This window comes from Anomaloglossus baeobatrachus, chromosome 6, assembly GCF_048569485.1.
Source record: "Anomaloglossus baeobatrachus isolate aAnoBae1 chromosome 6, aAnoBae1.hap1, whole genome shotgun sequence".
Classification (NCBI taxonomy): Eukaryota; Metazoa; Chordata; class Amphibia; order Anura; family Aromobatidae; genus Anomaloglossus; species Anomaloglossus baeobatrachus.
Window position 1 is genome coordinate 1,757,430 of NC_134358.1, and position 20,919 is coordinate 1,778,348.

Sequence of the window (20,919 nt, forward strand, 5' to 3'; positions counted from 1 at the left end):
CACCATCCAGGACCCTGATGGCCTTTGTATCTTTAACAGAGCAATATAAAAAGGTTCAACAAGGATGGCACATACACTTGCTAAACATTAACTTCCTTGCCGCCCTCCACCGGGGACCCCTGGGATCATCTTGCAGCCCCCAGGCCCCTGATGGCCTTTCCCACCTGAACATAACACTGTGGGAAGGTTCAACAAGGGCGACAAGGCCCATATTCAACGTTCAAACCTTAAACTTCTTAACGGACTCACGGGTAGTGATCCAGGTTAAGCTACCACTGCTGCATTCAGATTCCCATGGCCCCGGCAGCTACCGGGGGGCCGCGCTGCAGTGGAACCTGCATGTTGGTGGGCTCCTCCTGTGCAGTGGTAACGAGATGACCCGGCTGTTCCGCAGCCGGTGTAGCAGGTCCGGGTGCAACTTACCGAGATAAAGGCCCGGGGATGCGGCCGGGTCTGGTCTGGCCGTGGATGGTACCGGAGGCGTTGCGGCCTGGTCTGGTCTGGCCGGTGGTAGGGCTGGAGGCGTTGCAGCCTGCTCGTTGTCCGTGGGGGCTGGAGGCGCCGGTGTCGGGGTCAGCGGCTCGGCTACAGCTTCAGCCGAGGGTGGAGGAGGTGGCATAGCTGTTGTGGTGGCCGGGGGCAGACCGGGTTCCGTAGCCGGGTAGGCCGGATCAACCGGAACTGGGCTTCTGCTTACCCGCTCCACACGCAGGGCTTCCACTTCACGGGCCCGCACCGCCGCGGCCACACTCCTCATCTCGATCCTCCAGTCGTCCAGCAGGAACAGGAATTGCGTCCGCATCCTCCTGCAGAGCCGCTCCGTCTCCTCTTCGATCCATGCAGCCATCTCGGGAGCTGAATGCTCAGGCGACCAGTCTCTTGGCACCAACATCCTGCTGCTCTCTCTGTTCCAGGAACTTTTGTACAGAGTCCTGGTGTCCCTGCGCCAATCTCCGCCCTCACATCCTGTTACTCCCAGGGGGCGGAGCTCCGGCTTTGCGCCCTTTTGCTGGGGATGATGGCGCAGTTGTTGTTTTTAGACGCCAAAATGGCGGGCAAGATGGCGGCAATTCAAACGGACAGCCACGGCACAATTTGGGACAGTTCTGGAAGGTGCACGTCACCCAGTTTAGTGGGTCCAGGCCTTATCCTGTTCGTGACGCCAGAAAGAATTAGAGGTGTTCCGCCCTGGCGCAGACCGGGGTGCTCGGATCCGGGGTGGCCGTGGCTCAAGGGGTCCGAATCCAGGCTCGGCACTCGCTCCGATCCTTGAAAGCGGATTATTTACAGGGGAGAAGTTCGAGACGCCACCTGCGGGTTGCGGTAATGGGAGTACCGCCGCTGCTGTAAGGAGTACCGGGGCAGATGGTGTGGGGCAGCAAGGTGTCAGTCCCTCCACAGGTAGGGAAGGCCCCGGCCTCTGGGGTTTTGGTGGATATTTGGGGGCGCAGGGTAGCCAGGTTACTCACTGTGGCTAGTCGTGGTGCAGGATGAGGATTATAAAGCAGACACTCGCACTAAGGCTATGTGCGCACTAGAGCTTTTTACCTGCGGATTTACCCGCGGATTTGCCCCGGAAATTTCTTGAGAAATGTCTGCAATCTTTGTGCAGACATTTCCCATGAAATTCAATGAGAAAAAAAAATAGCTGTGCGCACTGTGTGGATTTTTCTCAAGAAAATTTCTTGAGAAAATTTTCTCGAGAAACTTTCTTGAGAAAATGTGCATGTCCATTAATTTCCGCAGGTACCTGCGGTATTCCGGGGGTATTCCACAGGTAGCAATGATGTGCGGTATACCACCGGAATAGCCGCGAATTACCTGCGGGAATGCTCAGCGCTGCCTGCGGTTTTGCAGGAAGCGATGTCATTATGCCAGGAAGAGGAGGCGGAGAAGAGTAAACAGACGTCACATTCCCTGGACGCCGCACAGAAGCACTTCCGTGCGACCTCCAGGTGCCCGTGCAGTCTGTGTCCTGCTCCGGCCTCGCGGCTGCCTGCACTGCAGTGTCAGTGTCTGCCCGCAGTGTCAGCAGCCTGTCACGCGGCAGCGCAGGCAGACACTGACACAGGCAGACACTGACACTGCACTGCAGTGTCAGTGTCTGCCCGCAGTGTCAGCAGCTTGTCACGCGGCAGCGCAGGCAGACACTGACATCCTGCAGTGCTGGCAGCCGTGGGGATGACGATCGCTGCTGTCAGGAGGTGAGATCATTACCTGCTGTGACGATCTCCTGCCTCCTGACGTCACCGCGGTCACTGCTGTCTATGCCCGTCTCGCGAGCGGCCCGAGACTGTCACTAGCGGTGGCGTCACTGGCTCTCGCGATACTTCTGACAACGCGGCGGGCATAGAAGTCAGTGACAGCGCTGACGTCAGCAGTACAGGAGATGATCACAGCAGGTAATGATCTCATCTATGCTCCTGAAGTCGGCGCTCGTCATCCCCTGCAGTGACCTGAGCTGACCTATTGATGTTAGCTCAGGTCACTGCATTGCTCTCCCAGCCAATGGGGAACATTCTGTTCTTCATTGACTGGGACAGCGACTATGGTATGGATCGCCGTGCCCCCCTTCCTTATTGGATTACGCCGGACGTGGAATTGATTGTTCTTTTCAATAAATTGGTTAAAGAGGGAATGTTTTGGGGAGTGTTTTTTCAAATAAAACTTTTTTTGTTGTCTATTTTTTAATTATTACTGACTGGGTTGGTGATGTCGGGTATCTGATAGACGCCTGACCTCATCAACCCCAGGGCTTGATGCCAGGTGACATTACACATCTGGCATCAACCCCATATATTACCCCGTTTGCCAACGCACCAGGGCGCGGGATGAGCTGGGGCAAAGCGCCAGGATTGGCACGTCTAATGGATGCGCCACTTCTGGGGCGGCTGCGGCCTGCTATTTTTAGGCTGGGGAGTGTCCAATAACAGTGGACCTCCCTAGTCTGAGAATATCAGACCCCAGCTGTCCGCTTTACCTTGGCTGGTGATCCAATATGGGGGGGACCGCACGTTTTTTGTTTTAAATTATTCATATAATTTAAAATAACAGCGTGGGGTGCCCACTGTTTTGGATTATCAGCCAAGGTGAAGCTGCCAGCGGTGGTCTGCAGGCTGCAGCCGTCTGCTTTACCCTAGCTGGCTACAAAAAATGGGGGGACCTCACGTCGTTTTTTTTTAATTATTTATTTATTTTATGGCTAAATACAAGGCTAAGCACCCTTTAGTGCCACATGAAAGTCACTAAAGGGTGCCAGCTTAGAAAATGCAGGGAGGTAGAACATTATATAGGTTTTTCTCATCTATCTATCTATCTATCTATCTATCTATCTATCTATCTATCCCTCTATCTATCTATCTATCTATCCCTCTATCTATCTATCTATCCCTCTATCTATCCCTCTATCTATCTATCTATCCCTCTATCTATCTATCTATCCCTCTATCTATCTATCTATCTATCTATCCCTCTATCTATCTATCTATCCCTCTATCTATCTATCTATCTATCCCTCTATCTATCTATCTATCTAGCCCTCTATCTATCTATCTAGCCCTCTATCTATCTATCTATCTATCTATCCCTCTATCTATCTATCTATCTATCTATCCCTCTATCTATCTATCTATCCATCTATCTATCTATCTATCCCTCTATCTATCTATCTATCTATCTATCTATCCCTCTATCTATCTATCTATCTAGCCCTCTATCTATCTATCCCTCTATCTATCTATCCCTCTATCTATCTATCTATCTATCCCTCTATCTATCCCTCTATCTATCTATCTATCTATCTATCTATCTATCTATCCCTCTATCTATCTATCTATCTATCTATCTATCTATCTATCTATCTATCTATCTATCTATCTATCTATCCCTCTATCTATCTATCTATCTATCTATCCCTCTATCTATCTATCTATCTATCTATCTATCTATCTATCTATCTATCTATCTATCTATCCCTCTATCTATCTATCTATCTAGCCCTCTATCTATCTATCTATCTATCCATCCATCTATCTATCTATCCCTCTATCTATCTATCCCTCTATCTATCTATCTATCTAGCCCTCTATCTATCTATCTATCTATCCCTCTATCTATCCCTCTATCTATCTATCTATCTATCTATCTATCTATCTAGCCCTCTATCTATCTATCCCTCTATCTATCCCTCTATCTATCTATCTATCTATCTATCTATCTATCTATCTATCTATCTATCTATCTATCTATCTATCTATCTATCCCTCTATCTATCTATCTATCCCTCTATCTATCTATCTATTCATCTATTCATCTATCCATCTATCCATCTTTCCATCTATCCATTATCTGTCTATCGATTATCTTTATTATTTATTGCAGGGACAAACCTGCGGTAAATCCGCGGCAAATCCGCGGCAAAACCGCATGCGGATTTGGTGCGGATTTTTTCCGCAGGTCCGGAAATCTTTCACTGGCAGAAGTTTCTCAAGAAATTTTCTTGAGAAACTTCACATTTCTAGTGCGCACATAGCCTAAAGGTAAACCAGAGTCTCTGTGCCTCACAGTCACTGCGGGGAGCCCGTCCAGGTGTCCGCTCCCACCGGTGTCACTGGGTAATCCGGAGCTGCCTCCGTGCACAATTTAGTTGTCCATTGTGGCCCCTTGGCTTGAAGCTGTTGGGGCCTCGCTACCTATATGTAGTGTAGCTGTGCTCTTGATGGCTGGCACTTGGGATTTTAGTGGGCCACGTTACTGGAAAGCCCTGTCCCCCGCGTGTGCTGACGCCTTCAATCTCTGAGCTCCTAGGGAAGTTCATGAAGATCCTCTCCCTCCTAAGTTAATTATCAGGATGTTGAATCGGCTCCTGACCTAGGGTCCTGTACCCCGTCGTGCTCGGTACCTGTCAGTTATTTTGGGTTTCTGATGCCGACCTTTCTCCTAGACTATTTCCATTGCACCCTTCCAATGTCACTGCCACCGGTCCCCGACTCCTCTGGTCCAGGACCACCATCTGCGACCCAACCTGAGTAACGGAGGCCGCCCGTATGATGAGTAACGGAGGCCGCCCGTATGATGAGTAACGGAGGCCGCCCGTATGATGAGTAACGGAGGCCGCCCGTATGATGAGTAACGGAGGCCGCCCGTATGATGAGTAACGGAGGCCGCCCGTATGATGAGTAACGGAGGCCGCCCGTATGATGAGTAACGGAGGCCGCCCGTATGATGAGTAACGGAGGCCGCCCGTATGATGAGTAACGGAGGCCGCCCGTATGATGAGTAACGGAGGCCGCCCGTATGATGAGTAACGGAGGTCGCCCGTATGATGAGTAACGGAGGCCGCCCGTATGATGAGTAACGGAGGCCGCCCGTATGATGAGAGGTGGAGTAAAGACGTCTCAGAGGAGATGTCATTTATATGTATAAATACATGTGTGGTCAATATAAAGGACTGGCACATGACTTTTTTCTTCCACAGACAATACTAAGGACCAGGGGCACTCACTGCGGGGGGCACTCACTGCGGGGGGCACTCACTGCGGGGGGGGGGCAGTCACTGCGGGGGAAGACATTCCGGCAGCTGAATAGGAAAGGGTTCTTTACAGTTAGAGCAGTCAGACTGTGGAATGCGACCACAAGAGGCAGTAATGGCAGATACTAGAACAGCTTTATATCAGGGCGGAGGATTCCTCTGTGCACAGCATTGTGGGTATAGATGGTTCAGTGATGAGATGTGGAATGGTGGGGGACGGCTGTGGTAGACGGAGCGGGGGCTTCATTCTACCTATATAACTATGGTGATGTGTTCAATACTCATTTCCCCCACTGTGTATATATGTAGAGACACACACACACAGTGTACACATCAGCCAGGGTGTATATACACCTGCAGTCTGTACATATGTATGGATGCAGTAAAAGATCTGTCTCTTACTTTCTTCATCGAAGGGCACGGGTCGGCAGTAGACCACCAGCTCCGACAGCTCCAGCGCAATCTTCTTCCTTCGCTCCATGATCTTCCCTTCCTGCATCTGTAAGAACCAGACATCACATCACACCCGACCCGATCGTTACATACTAGTATCTGATGTAGTGGAGCCTGCGCTGCGGTGATGTCAGAGCTGTGCTGTGTGCTCTGAGCCAATGAGAGGTCTCCTGCACGTTCCTGCCCCTCCCCTGCAGAGCACATGATGTACACTGGAGATGAGAGCACAGCACAATCTCCTGCCCCTCCCCTGCAGAGCACATGATGTACACTGGAGATGAGAGCACAGCACAATCTTCTGCCCCTCCCCTGCAGAGCACATGATGTACACTGGAGATGAGAGCACAGCACAATCTTCTGCCCCTCCCCTGCAGAGCACATGATGTACACTGGAGATGAGAGCACAGCACAATCTTCTGCCCCTCCCCTGCAGAGCACATGATGTACACTGGAGATGAGAGCACAGCACAATCTCCTGACCCTCCCCTGCAGAGTACATGATACACACTGGAGATGAGAGAACAGCGCAATCTCCTGCCCCTCCCCTGCAGAGCACATGATGTACACTGGAGATGAGAGCACAGCACAATCTCCTGCCCCTCCCCTGCAGAGCACATGATACACACTGGAGATGAGAGAACAGCACAATCTCCTGCCCCTCCCCTGCAGAGCACATGATGTACACTGGAGATGAGAGAACAGCACAATCTTCTGCCCCTCCCCTGCAGAGCACATGATGTACACTGGAGATGAGAGAACAGCGCAATCTTCTGCCCCTCCCCTGCAGAGCACATGATGTACACTGGAGATGAGAGCACAGCAGAATCTCCTGCCCCTCCCCTGCAGAGCACATGATGTACACTGGAGATGAGAGAACAGCAGAATCTCCTGCCCCTCCCCTGCAGAGCAAATGATGTACACTGGAGATGAGAGAACAGCAGAATCTCCTGCCCCTCCCCTGCAGAGCACATGATGTACACTGGAGATGAGAGAACAGCGCAATCTCCTGCCCCTCCCCTGCAGAGCAAATGATGTACACTGGAGATGAGAGAACAGCAGAATCTCCTGCCCCTCCCCTGCAGAGCACATGATGTACACTGGAGATGAGAGAACAGCGCAATCTCCTGCCCCTCCCCTGCAGAGCACATGATGTACACTGGAGATGAGAGCACAGCACAATCTCCTGCCCCTCCCCTGCAGAGCACATGATGTACACTGGAGATGAGAGAACAGCAGAATCTTCTGCCCCTCCCCTGCAGAGCACATGATACACACTGGAGATGAGAGAACAGCACAATCTCCTGCCCCTCCCCTGCAGAGCACATGATGTACACTGGAGATGAGAACAGCACAATCTCCTGCCCCTCCCCTGCAGAGCACATGATGTACACTGGAGATGAGAACAGCACAATCTCCTGCCCCTCCCCTGCAGAGCACATGATGTACACTGGAGATGAGAACAGCACAATCTCCTGCCCCTCCCCTGTAGAGCACATGATGCACACTGGAGATGAGAGAACAGCACAATCTCCTGCCCCTCCCCTGCAGAGCACATGATGTACACTGGAGATAAGAGCACAGCACACTCTCCTGCCCCTCCCCTGCAGAGCACATGATGCACACTGGAGATGAGAGAACAGCACAATCTCCTGCCCCTCCCCTGCAGAGCACATGATATACACTAGAGATGCGAGAACAGCACAGTCTTCTGCCCCTCCCCTGCAGAGCACAGGATGTAGACTAGAGATGAGAGAACAGCACAGTCTCCTGCCCCTCCCCTGCAGAGCACATGATGTACACTGGAGATGAGAGCACAGCACAATCTCCTGCCCCTCCCCTGCAGAGCACATGATGCACACTGGAGATGAGAGCACAGCACAATCTCCTGCCCCTCCCCTGCAGAGCACATGATGTACACTGGAGATGAGAGAACAGCGCGATCAACTGCCCCTCCCCTGCAGAGTACATGATGTACACTGGAGATGAGAGAACAGCGCAATCTCCTGCCCCTCCCCTGCAGAGCACATGATGTACACTGGAGATGAGAGAACAGCACAATCTCCTGCCCCTCCCCTGCAGAGCACATGATGTACACTGGAGATGAGAGCACAGCACAATCTCCTGCCCCTCCCCTGCAGAGCACATGATGTACACTGCAGATGAGAGAACAGCGCAATCTCCTGCCCCTCCCCTGCAGAGGACATGATGGACACTGGAGATGAAAGAACAACGCGATCTCCTGCCCCTCCCCTGCAGAGCACATGATGTACACTGGAGATGAGAGCACAGCACAATCTCCTGCCCCTCCCCTGCAGAGCACATGATGTACACTGGAGATGAGAGAACAGCACAATCTCCTGCCCCTCCCCTGCAGAGCACATGACTTACACTGGAGATGACAGCACAGCACAATCTCCTGCCCCTCCCCTGCAGAGCACATGATGCACACTGGAGATGAGAGCACAGTGCAATCTCCTGCCCCTCCTCTGCAGAGCACATGATGTACACTGGAGATGAGAGCACAGCACAATCTCCTGTCCCTCCCCTGCAGAGCACATGATGTATACTAGAGATGAGAGAAAAGCCCGATCTCCTGCCCCTCCCCTGCAGAGCACATGATGCACACTGGAGATGAGAGCACAGCACAATCTCCTGCCCGTCCCCTGCAGAGCACATGATGCACACTGGAGATGGAAATGAAAGAACAGCACAATCTCCTGCCCCTCCCTTGCAGAGCACATGATGCACACTGGAGATGAGAGAACAGCACAATCTCCTGCCCCTCCCCTGCAGAGCACATGATGTACACTGGAGATGAGAGAACAGCACAATCTCCTGCCCCTCCCCTGCAGAGCACATGATGTACACTGGAGATGAGAGCACAGCACAATCTCCTGCCCCTCCCCTGCAGAGCACATGATGCACACTAGAGATGAGAGCACAGCAGAATCTCCTGCCCCTCCCCTGCAGAGCACATGATGTACACTGGAGATGAGAGCACAGCACAATCTCCTGCTCCTCCCCTGCAGAGCACATGATGTACACTGGAGATGAGAGAACAGCACAATCTCCTGCCCCTCCCCTGCAGAGCACATGATGCACACTAGAGATGAGAGAACAGCACAATCTCCTGCCCCTCCCCTGCAGAGCACATGATGCACACTGGAGATGAGAGCACAGTGCAATCTCTTGCCCCTCCCCTGCAGAGCACATGATGTACACTGGAGATGAGAGCACAGCACAATCTCCTGCCCCTCCCCTGGCACATGATGTATACTAGAGATGAGAGAACAGCCCGATCTCCTGCCCCTCCCCTGCAGAGCACATGATGCACACTGGAGATGAGAGCACAGCACAATCTCCTGCTCCCTCCCCTGCAGAGCACATGATGCACACTAGAGATGAGAGAACAGCACAATCTGCTGACCCTCCCCTGCAGAGTACATGATGCACACTGGAGATGAGAGAACAGCACAATCTCCTGCTCCCTCCCCTGCAGAGCACATGATGCACACTAGAGATGAGAGAACAGCACAATCTGCTGACCCTCCCCTGCAGAGCACATGATGCACACTGGAGATGGAAATGAAAGAACAGCACAATCTCCTGCCCCTCCCTTGCAGAGCACATGATGCACACTGGAGATGAGAGAACAGCACAATCTCCTGCCCCTCCCCTGCAGAGCACATGATGTACACTGGAGATGAGAGAACAGCACAATCTCCTGCCCCTCCCCTGCAGAGCACATGATGTACATTGGAGATGAGAGAACAGCACAATCTCCTGCCCCTCCCCTGCAGAGCACATGATGTACACTGGAGATGAGAGAACAGCACAATCTCCTGCCCCTCCCCTGCAGAGCACATGATGTACACTGGAGATGAGAGAACAGCACAATCTCCTGCCCCTCCCCTGCAGAGCACATGATGTACATTGGAGATGAGAGAACAGCACAATCTCCTGCCCCTCCCCTGCAGAGCACATGATGTACACTGGAGATGAGAGAACAGCACAATCTCCTGCCCCTCCCCTGCAGAGCACATGATGTACACTGGAGATGAAAATGAGAGAACAGCGCAATCTCCTGCGTGCTGCGCTCCTTGTGTCCTCTGTGATCCTCTCCTCACAGGAGGAAACTGCAGAATTCTCCGCTTATTTCATACAGGGAATTTATTGTAAAGCAAATAATAAAAATGTAACTGAGATAAATGTAAAAAAACCCGAATCCTAATTAGAGAACACAGATCCCAATTAGAGAACACGGATCATAATTAGAGAACGCGGATCATAATTAGAGAATGTGGATCACAATTGGAGAACGTGGATCACTATTAGAGAATGCGGATCACAATTAGAGAACACCGATCACAACTAGAGAACGCGGATTACAATAAGAGAACACGGATCACAATTAGAGAACGTGGATCACAATTAGAGAACGCAGATCACAATTAAAACACAGGGATCACAATTAGTGGACACAGATCACAATTAGAGAACACAGATTACAATTAGAGAACAGGGATCACAATTAGAGAACAGGGATCACAATTAGAGAACAGGGATCACAATTAGAGAACACAGATCACAATTAGAGAACACAGATCACAATTAGAGAACACTCTCAGATCCCTGCAAGTTATTGATGTTAATCTGCACCTCGTGCTAATTTCCTTCATTATCTGACAACCCCTATGTAACTGGCAGCTGAACTTTCCAGTTTGCACTGACTTTGAAAAAATGGTGTGCCATTCTAAAGTGACCAAGAGGAAGAGACCTGAGATGTCTCGAAAGCTTGCTTTATAACATCATATTTTATTTTTATCTTAGTTAGCCATTAAAAGGTATCAGAACTACAAAATTTTATTTTTGTTTCTCTCACTGAGAGCAATCAATCATTCTAAAGTGACTGAAACCCTCCAGCAGTAGGTTATCCAGATCAAGGCCAAAGGGGTGACCCTATCAGCCATAGCAAGAGAAGTTGATCGTTCCAAGTCTGTGATTTTAAAAATATTGTATCTTTACAACATCACAAACTCAAGTCCCCAAGAAGGCTGGTTGCCCTTGAAAGTCAAATGCCAGAGAGGATGGGAAAATGCGGAGACTCTCCATGGGTAATCATTCCCATATTGCAGTTGGAATTGCTGTCAGTTCAGCACTGAACAGGGTAAGGATCTGTCTCGTCATACAGTGTCATGACGTGTAAGAGCATTTGGACTGAAAGCCCACTCTGCAGTGACCAAACCTCTCATTAGCAGAAAGAATCACAAGGCCAGACTCACCTTTGGTGAGGAGCATGTTGTGTGGACAGAGGAGAAGTGGCCACAGGTCATTCTAGTGATGGAAGCAAGTTTAATTTATTTGGGTCTGATGGGAAACATTATGTTCATCCACAAACTGGGGAAAGACTGAACCCAAAGTGTATTAAGACGTCAGTGAATTGCGGTGGAGGAAGTGTCATTGTTTGGGGAATGATTTCTGCAGCAGGAGTTGGACCTCTCATACAGCTACATGGCAGAGTGATACAAGTGTGGATCAGAACCTTCTTCACAACACGCGGCTCCTAACTTGTGTCCATCACTCAATCAGACAGCAATTTTCATGCAGGACAATAACCCCTGTCACACAGCAAAATGGGGAAAGCCAACCCTGGAAACAATGAAATGGCCACAGCCCAGAGTCCTGATCTAAACCAAATAGAAACCTATGGAAAATCCTCAATCACAAAGTTATGGCCAAGAAACCAAAACAGTCAAAGAACTGTGGAAGAGACTGGAAGAAGAGTGGACCAAAATCCCCCCAGAGCAGTGTGAGAGACTAGTGATGTCATGTGGAAGAGACTGGAAGAAGAGTGGGCCAAAATCCCACCAGAGCAGTGTGAGAGACTAGTGATATCCTGTGGAAGAGACTGGAAGAAGAGTGGACCAAAATCACCCCAGAGCAGTGTGAGAGACTAGTGATGTCCTGTGGAAGTGACTGGAGGAAGAGTGGGCCAAAATCCCCCCAGAGCAGTGTGAGAGACTAGTGATGTCATGTGGAGAGACTGGAAGAAGAGTGGACCAAAATCCCCCCAGAGCAGTGTGAGGGACTAGTGATGTCCTGTGGAAGAGACTGGAAGAAGAGTGGACCAAAATCCCCCCAGAGCAGTGTGAGAGACTAGTGATGTCCTGTGGAAGAGAATGGAAGAAGATCTGGACAAAAATCCCCCCAGAGCAGTGTGAGGGACTAGTGATGTCCTGTGGAGAGACTGGAAGAAGAGTGGACCAAAATCCCCCCAGTGCAGTGTGAGAGACTAGTGATGTCCTGTGGAAGAGACTGGAAGAAGAGTGGACCAAAATCCCCCCAGAGCAGTGTGAGAGAATAATGATGTCCTGTGGAGGAGACTGGAAGAAGAGTGGACCAAAATCCCCCCAGAGCAGTGTGAGAGACTAGTGATGTCCTGTGGAAGAGAATGGAAGAAGATCTGGACAAAAATCCCCCCAGAGCAGTGTGAGAGACTAGTGGTGTCCTGTGGAAGAAACTGGAAGAAGAGTGGACCAAAATCCCCCCAGAGCAGTGTGAGAGACTAGTGATGTCCTGTGGAGAGACTGGAAGAAGAGTAGACCAAAATCCCCCCAGAGCAGTGTGAGAGACTAGTGATGTCCTGTGGAAGAGACTGGAAGAAGAGTGGACCAAAATCCCCCCAGAGCAGTGTGAGAGAATAATGATGTCCTGTGGAGGAGACTGGAAGAAGACTGGGCCAAAATCCCCCCAGAGCAGTGTGAGAGGCTAGTGATGTCCTGTGGAAGAGACTGGAGGAAGAGTGGACCAAAATCCCCCCAGAGCAGTGTGAGAGACCAGTGATGTCCTGTGGAAGTGACTGGAGGAAGAGTGGGCCAAAATCCCCCCAGAGCAGTGTGAGAGACTAGTGATGTCATGTGGAGAGACTGGAAGAAGAGTGGACCAAAATCCCCCCAGAGCAGTGTGAGGGACTAGTGATGTCCTGTGGAAGAGACTGGAAGAAGAGTGGACCAAAATCCCCCCAGAGCAGTGTGAGAGACTAGTGATGTCCTGTGGAAGAGAATGGAAGAAGATCTGGACAAAAATCCCCCCAGAGCAGTGTGAGGGACTAGTGATGTCCTGTGGAGAGACTGGAAGAAGAGTGGACCAAAATCCCCCCAGTGCAGTGTGAGAGACTAGTGATGTCCTGTGGAAGAGACTGGAAGAAGAGTGGACCAAAATCCCCCCAGAGCAGTGTGAGAGAATAATGATGTCCTGTGGAGGAGACTGGAAGAAGAGTGGACCAAAATCCCCCCAGAGCAGTGTGAGAGACTAGTGATGTCCTGTGGAAGAGAATGGAAGAAGATCTGGACAAAAATCCCCCCAGAGCAGTGTGAGAGACTAGTGGTGTCCTGTGGAAGAAACTGGAAGAAGAGTGGACCAAAATCCCCCCAGAGCAGTGTGAGAGACTAGTGATGTCCTGTGGAGAGACTGGAAGAAGAGTAGACCAAAATCCCCCCAGAGCAGTGTGAGAGACTAGTGATGTCCTGTGGAAGAGACTGGAAGAAGAGTGGACCAAAATCCCCCCAGAGCAGTGTGAGAGAATAATGATGTCCTGTGGAGGAGACTGGAAGAAGACTGGGCCAAAATCCCCCCAGAGCAGTGTGAGAGGCTAGTGATGTCCTGTGGAAGAGACTGGAGGAAGAGTGGACCAAAATCCCCCCAGAGCAGTGTGAGAGACCAGTGATGTCCTGTGGAAGAGACTGGAAGAAGAGTGAGCCAAAATCCCCCGAGAAAAGCGTGAGAGACTAGTGATGTCCTGTGGAAGAGACTGGAAGAAGAGTGGGCCAAAATCCCCCCAGAGCAGTGTGAGGGACTAGTGATGTCCTGTGGAAGAGACTGGAAGAAGAGTGGACCAAAATCCCCCCAGAGCAGTGTGAGAGACTAGTGATGTCCTGTGGAAGAAACTGGAAGAAGAGTGGACCAAAATCCCCCCAGAGCAGTGTGAGAGACTAGTGATGTCCTGTGGAAAAGACTGGAAGAAGAGTGGACCAAAATCCCCCCAGAGCAGTGTGAGAGACTAGTGATGTCCTGTGGAAGAGAATGGAAGAAGATCTGGACAAAAATCCCCCCAGAGCAGTGTGAGAGACTAGTGATGTCCTGTGGAAGAGACTGGAAGAAGAGTGGGCCAAAATCCCACCAGAGCAGTGTGAGAGACTAGTGATGTCCTGTGGAAGAGACTGGAAGAAGAGTGGGCCAAAATCCCCCCAGAGCAGTGTGAGAGACCAGTGATGTCCTATGCAAGAGACTGGAAGAAGAGTTGACCAAAATCCCCCCAGAGCAGTGTGAGAGACTAGTGATGTCCTGTGGAAGAGACTGGAAGAAAAGTGGACCAAAATCCCCCAGAGCAGTGTGAGAGACTAGTGATGTCCTGTGGAAGAGACTGGAAGAAAAGTGGACCAAAATCCCCCCAGAGCAGTGTGAGAGACTAGTGATGTCCTGTGGAAGAGACTGGAAGAAGAGTGGACCAAAATCCCCCCAGAGCAGTGTGAGAGACTAGTGATGTCCTGTGGAAGAGACTGGAAGAAAAGTGGACCAAAATCCCCCCAGAGCAGTGTGAGAGACTACTGATGTCCTGTGGAAGAGACTGGAAGAAGAGTGGACCAAAATCCCCCCAGAGCAGTGTGAGAGACTAGTGATGTCCTGTGGAAGAGACTGGAAGAAGAGTGGACCAAAATCCCCCCAGAGCAGTGTGAGAAACTAGAGATGTCCTGTGGAGGAGACTGGAAGAAGAGTGGGCCAAAATCCCCCCAGAGCCAGTGTGAGAGACTAGTGATGTCCTGTGGAGGAGACTGGAAGAAGAGTGGGCCAAAATCCCCCCAGAGCAGTGTGAGAGACTAGTGATGTCCTGTGGAGAGACTGGAAGAAGAGTGGGCCAAAATCCCCCCAGAGCAGTGTGAGAGACTAGTGATGTCCTGTGGAGGAGACTGGAAGAAGAGTGGGCCAAAATCCCCCCAGAGCAGTGTGAGAAACTAGTGATGTCCTGTGGAAGAGACTGGAAGAAGAGTGGGCCAAAATCCCCCGAGAAAAGCGTGAGAGACTAGTGATGTCCTGTGGAAGAGACGGGAAGAAGAGTGGGCCAAAATCCCCCCAGAGCAGTGTGAGGGACTAGTGATGTCCTGTGGAGGAGACTGGAAGAAGAGTGGGCCAAAATCCCCCCAGAGCAGTGTGAGAGACTAGTGATGTCCTGTGGAAGAGACTGGAAGAAGAGTGGGCCAAAATCCCCCCAGAGCAGTGTGAGAGACTAGTGATGTCCTGTGGAGGAGACTGGAAGAAGAGTGGGCCAAAATCCCCCAGAGCAGTGTGAGAAACTAGTGATGTCCTGTGGAAGAGACTGGAAGAAGAGTGGGCCAAAATCCCCCGAGAAAAGCGTGAGAGACTAGTGATGTCCTGTGGAAGAGACGGGAAGAAGAGTGGGCCAAAATCCCCCCCAGAGCAGTGTGAGGGACTAGTGATGTCCCTGTGGAAGAGACTGGAAGAAGAGTGGACCAAAATCCCCCCAGAGCAGTGTGAGAGACTAGTGATGTCCTGTGGAGGAGACTGGAAGAAGAGTGGACCAAAATCCCCCCAGAGCAGTGTGAGAGACTAGTGATGTCCTGTGGAGAGACTGGAAGAAGAGTGGGCCAAAATCCCCCCAGAGCAGTGTGAGAGACTAGTGATGTCCTGTGGAAGAGACTGGAAGAAGAGTGGACCAAAATCCCCCCAGAGCAGTGTGAGAGACTAGTGATGTCCTGTGGAAGAGACTGGAAGAAGAGTGGACCAAAATCCCCCCAGAGCAGTGTGAGAGACTAGTGATGTCCTGTGGAAGAGACTGGAAGAAGAGTGGGATAAAATCCCCCCAGAGCAGTGTGAGGGACTAGTGATGTCCTGTGGATGAGACTGGAGGAAGAGTGGGGCCAAAATCCCCCCAGAGCAGGTGTGAGAGACTAGTGATGTCCTGTGGAAGAGACTGGAAGAAGAGTGGGATAAAATCCCCCCAGAGCAGTGTGAGGGACTAGTGATGTCCTGTGGATGAGACTGGAGGAAGAGTGGGCCAAAATCCCCCCAGAGCAGTGTGAGGGACTAGTGATGTCCTGTGGAAGAGACTGGAAGAAGAGTGGACCAAAATCCCCCCAGAGCAGTGTGAGAGACTAGTGATGTCCTGTGGAAGAGACTGGAAGAAGAGTGGGATAAAATCCCCCCAGAGCAGTGTGAGGGACTAGTGATGTCCTGTGGAAGAGACTGGAAGAAGAGTGGGATAAAATCCCCCCAGAGCAGTGTGAGGGACTAGTGATGTCCTGTGGATGAGACTGGAGGAAGAGTGGGATAAAATCCCCCCAGAGCAGTGTGAGGGACTAGTGATGTCCTGTGGAAGAGACTGGAAGAAGAGTGGACCAAAATCCCCCCAGAGCAGTGTGAGAGACTAGTGATGTCCTGTGGAAGAAACTGGAAGAAGAGTGGGCCAAAATCCCCCTAGAGCAGTGTGAGAGACTAGTGATGTCCTGTGGAAGAGACTGGAAGAAGATCTGGACCAAAATCCCCCCAGAGCAGTGTGAGAGACTAGTGATGTCCTGTGGAAGAGACTGGAAGAAGAGTGGACCAAAATCCCCCCAGAGCAGTGTGAGAGACGAGTGATGTCCTGTGGAAGAGACTGGAAGAAGAGTGGGCCAAAATCCCCCCAGAGCAGTGTGAGGGACTAGTGATGTCCTGTGGAAGAGACTGGAAGAAGAGTGGACCAAAATCCCCCCAGAGCAGTGTGAGAGACGAGTGATGTCCTGTGGAAGAGACTGGAAGAAGAGTGGGCCAAAATCCCCCCAGAGCAGTGTGAGAGACTAGTGATGTCCTGTGGAAGAGAATGGAAGAAGATCTGGACAAAAATCCCCCCAGAGCAGTGTGAGAGACTAGTGATGTCCTGTGGAAGAGACTGGAAGAAGAGTGGGCCAAAATCCCACCAGAGCAGTGTGAGAGACTAGTGATGTCCTGTGGAAGAGACTGGAAGAAGAGTGGGCCAAAATCCCCCCAGAGCAGTGTGAGAGACCAGTGATGTCCTATGCAAGAGACTGGAAGAAGAGTTGACCAAAATCCCCCCAGAGCAGTGTGAGAGACTAGTGATGTCCTGTGGAAGAGACTGGAAGAAAAGTGGACCAAAATCCCCCAGAGCAGTGTGAGAGACTAGTGATGTCCTGTGGAAGAGACTGGAAGTAAAGTGGACCAAAATCCCCCCAGAGCAGTGTGAGAGACTAGTGATGTCCTGTGGAAGAGACTGGAAGAAGAGTGGACCAAAATCCCCCCAGAGCAGTGTGAGAGACTAGTGATGTCCTGTGGAAGAGACTGGAAGAAAAGTGGACCAAAATCCCCCCAGAGCAGTGTGAGAGACTACTGATGTCCTGTGGAAGAGACTGGAAGAAGAGTGGACCAAAATCCCCCCAGAGCAGTGTGAGAGACTAGTGATGTCCTGTGGAAGAGACTGGAAGAAGAGTGGACCAAAATCCCCCCAGAGCAGTGTGAGAAACTAGAGATGTCCTGTGGAGGAGACTGGAAGAAGAGTGGGCCAAAATCCCCCCAGAGCAGTGTGAGAGACTAGTGATGTCCTGTGGAGGAGACTGGAAGAAGAGTGGGCCAAAATCCCCCCAGAGCAGTGTGAGAGACTAGTGATGTCCTGTGGAAGAGACTGGAAGAAGAGTGGGCCAAAATCCCCCCAGAGCAGTGTGAGAGACTAGTGATGTCCTGTGGAGGAGACTGGAAGAAGAGTGGGCCAAAATCCCCCCAGAGCAGTGTGAGAAACTAGTGATGTCCTGTGGAAGAGACTGGAAGAAGAGTGGGCCAAAATCCCCCGAGAAAAGCGTGAGAGACTAGTGATGTCCTGTGGAAGAGACGGGAAGAAGAGTGGGCCAAAATCCCCCCAGAGCAGTGTGAGGGACTAGTGATGTCCTGTGGAAGAGACTGGAAGAAGAGTGGACCAAAATCCCCCCAGAGCAGTGTGAGAGACTAGTGATGTCCTGTGGAGGAGACTGGAAGAAGAGTGGACCAAAATCCCCCCAGAGCAGTGTGAGAGACTAGTGATGTCCTGTGGAGAGACTGGAAGAAGAGTGGGCCAAAATCCCCCCAGAGCAGTGTGAGAGACTAGTGATGTCCTGTGGAAGAGACTGGAAGAAGAGTGGACCAAAATCCCCCCAGAGCAGTGTGAGAGACTAGTGATGTCCTGTGGAAGAGACTGGAAGAAGAGTGGGATAAAATCCCCCCAGAGCAGTGTGAGGGACTAGTGATGTCCTGTGGATGAGACTGGAGGAAGAGTGGGCCAAAATCCCCCCAGAGCAGTGTGAGAGACTAGTGATGTCCTGTGGAAGAGACTGGAAGAAGAGTGGGATAAAATCCCCCCAGAGCAGTGTGAGGGACTAGTGATGTCCTGTGGATGAGACTGGAGGAAGAGTGGGCCAAAATCCCCCCAGAGCAGTGTGAGGGACTAGTGATGTCCTGTGGAAGAGACTGGAAGAAGAGTGGACCAAAATCCCCCCAAAGCAGTGTGAGAGACTAGTGATGTCCTGTGGAAGAGACTGGAAGAAGAGTGGGATAAAATCCCCCCAGAGCAGTGTGAGGGACTAGTGATGTCCTGTGGAAGAGACTGGAAGAAGAGTGGGATAAAATCCCCCCAGAGCAGTGTGAGGGACTAGTGATGTCCTGTGGATGAGACTGGAGGAAGAGTGGGATAAAATCCCCCCAGAGCAGTGTGAGGGACTAGTGATGTCCTGTGGAGAGACTGGAAGAAGAGTAGACCAAAATCCCCCCAGAGCAGTGTGAGAGACTAGTGATGTCCTGTGGAAGAGACTGGAAGAAGAGTGGACCAAAATCCCCCCAGAGCAGTGTGAGAGAATAATGATGTCCTGTGGAGGAGACTGGAAGAAGACTGGGCCAAAATCCCCCCAGAGCAGTGTGAGAGGCTAGTGATGTCCTGTGGAAGAGACTGGAGGAAGAGTGGACCAAAATCCCCCCAGAGCAGTGTGAGAGACCAGTGATGTCCTGTGGAAGAGACTGGAAGAAGAGTGAGCCAAAATCCCCCGAGAAAAGCGTGAGAGACTAGTGATGTCCTGTGGAAGAGACTGGAAGAAGAGTGGGCCAAAATCCCCCCAGAGCAGTGTGAGGGACTAGTGATGTCCTGTGGAAGAGACTGGAAGAAGAGTGGACCAAAATCCCCCCAGAGCAGTGTGAGAGACTAGTGATGTCCTGTGGAAGAAACTGGAAGAAGAGTGGACCAAAATCCCCCCAGAGCAGTGTGAGAGACTAGTGATGTCCTGTGGAAAAGACTGGAAGAAGAGTGGACCAAAATCCCCCCAGAGCAGTGTGAGAGACTAGTGATGTCCTGTGGAAGAGAATGGAAGAAGATCTGGACAAAAATCCCCCCAGAGCAGTGTGAGAGACTAGTGATGTCCTGTGGAAGAGACTGGAAGAAGAGTGGGCCAAAATCCCACCAGAGCAGTGTGAGAGACTAGTGATGTCCTGTGGAAGAGACTGGAAGAAGAGTGGGCCAAAATCCCCCCAGAGCAGTGTGAGAGACCAGTGATGTCCTATGCAAGAGACTGGAAGAAGAGTTGACCAAAATCCCCCCAGAGCAGTGTGAGAGACTAGTGATGTCCTGTGGAAGAGACTGGAAGAAAAGTGGACCAAAATCCCCCAGAGCAGTGTGAGAGACTAGTGATGTCCTGTGGAAGAGACTGGAAGAAAAGTGGACCAAAATCCCCCCAGAGCAGTGTGAGAGACTAGTGATGTCCTGTGGAAGAGACTGGAAGAAGAGTGGACCAAAATCCCCCCAGAGCAGTGTGAGAGACTAGTGATGTCCTGTGGAAGAGACTGGAAGAAAAGTGGACCAAAATCCCCCCAGAGCAGTGTGAGAGACTACTGATGTCCTGTGGAAGAGACTGGAAGAAGAGTGGACCAAAATCCCCCCAGAGCAGTGTGAGAGACTAGTGATGTCCTGTGGAAGAGACTGGAAGAAGAGTGGACCAAAATCCCCCCAGAGCAGTGTGAGAAACTAGAGATGTCCTGTGGAGGAGACTGGAAGAAGAGTGGGCCAAAATCCCCCCAGAGCAGTGTGAGAGACTAGTGATGTCCTGTGGAGGAGACTGGAAGAAGAGTGGGCCAAAATCCCCCCAGAGCAGTGTGAGAGACTAGTGATGTCCTGTGGAAGAGACTGGAAGAAGAGTGGGCCAAAATCCCCCCAGAGCAGTGTGAGAGACTAGTGATGTCCTGTGGAGGAGACTGGAAGAAGAGTGGGCCAAAATCCCCCCAGAGCAGTGTGAGAAACTAGTGATGTCCTGTGGAAGAGACTGGAAGAAGAGTGGGCCAAAATCCCCCGAGAAAAGCGTGAGAGACTAGTGATGTCCTGTGGAAGAGACGGGAAGAAGAGTGGGCCAAAATCCCCCCAGAGCAGTGTGAGGGACTAGTGATGTCCTGTGGAGGAGACTGGAAGAAGAGTGGGCCAAAATCCCCCCAGAGCAGTGTGAGAGACTAGTGATGTCCTGTGGAAGAGACTGGAAGAAGAGTGGGCCAAAATCCCCCCAGAGCAGTGTGAGAGACTAGTGATGTCCTGTGGAGGAGACTGGAAGAAGAGTGGGCCAAAATCCCCCCAGAGCAGTGTGAGAAACTAGTGATGTCCTGTGGAAGAGACTGGAAGAAGAGTGGGCCAAAATCCCCCGAGAAAAGCGTGAGAGACTAGTGATGTCCTGTGGAAGAGACGGGAAGAAGAGTGGGCCAAAATCCCCCCAGAGCAGTGTGAGGGACTAGTGATGTCCTGTGGAAGAGACTGGAAGAAGAGTGGACCAAAATCCCCCCAGAGCAGTGTGAGAGACTAGTGATGTCCTGTGGAGGAGACTGGAAGAAGAGTGGACCAAAATCCCCCCAGAGCAGTGTGAGAGACTAGTGAT

General features: G+C 51.2%; 1 protein-coding gene across 1 annotated transcript in view; it reads right to left on the minus strand.

Moving 5' to 3' along the window:
• The window catches only part of LOC142316900 (1-phosphatidylinositol 4,5-bisphosphate phosphodiesterase gamma-1-like), a 157,246-nt gene that overhangs the window by 29,376 nt on the left and 106,951 nt on the right, over positions 1-20,919 (minus strand). The window contains 1 exon segment of the mRNA XM_075352668.1: positions 5,933-6,029. Within this exon segment, the coding sequence (XP_075208783.1) occupies positions 5,933-6,029 (97 nt within the window).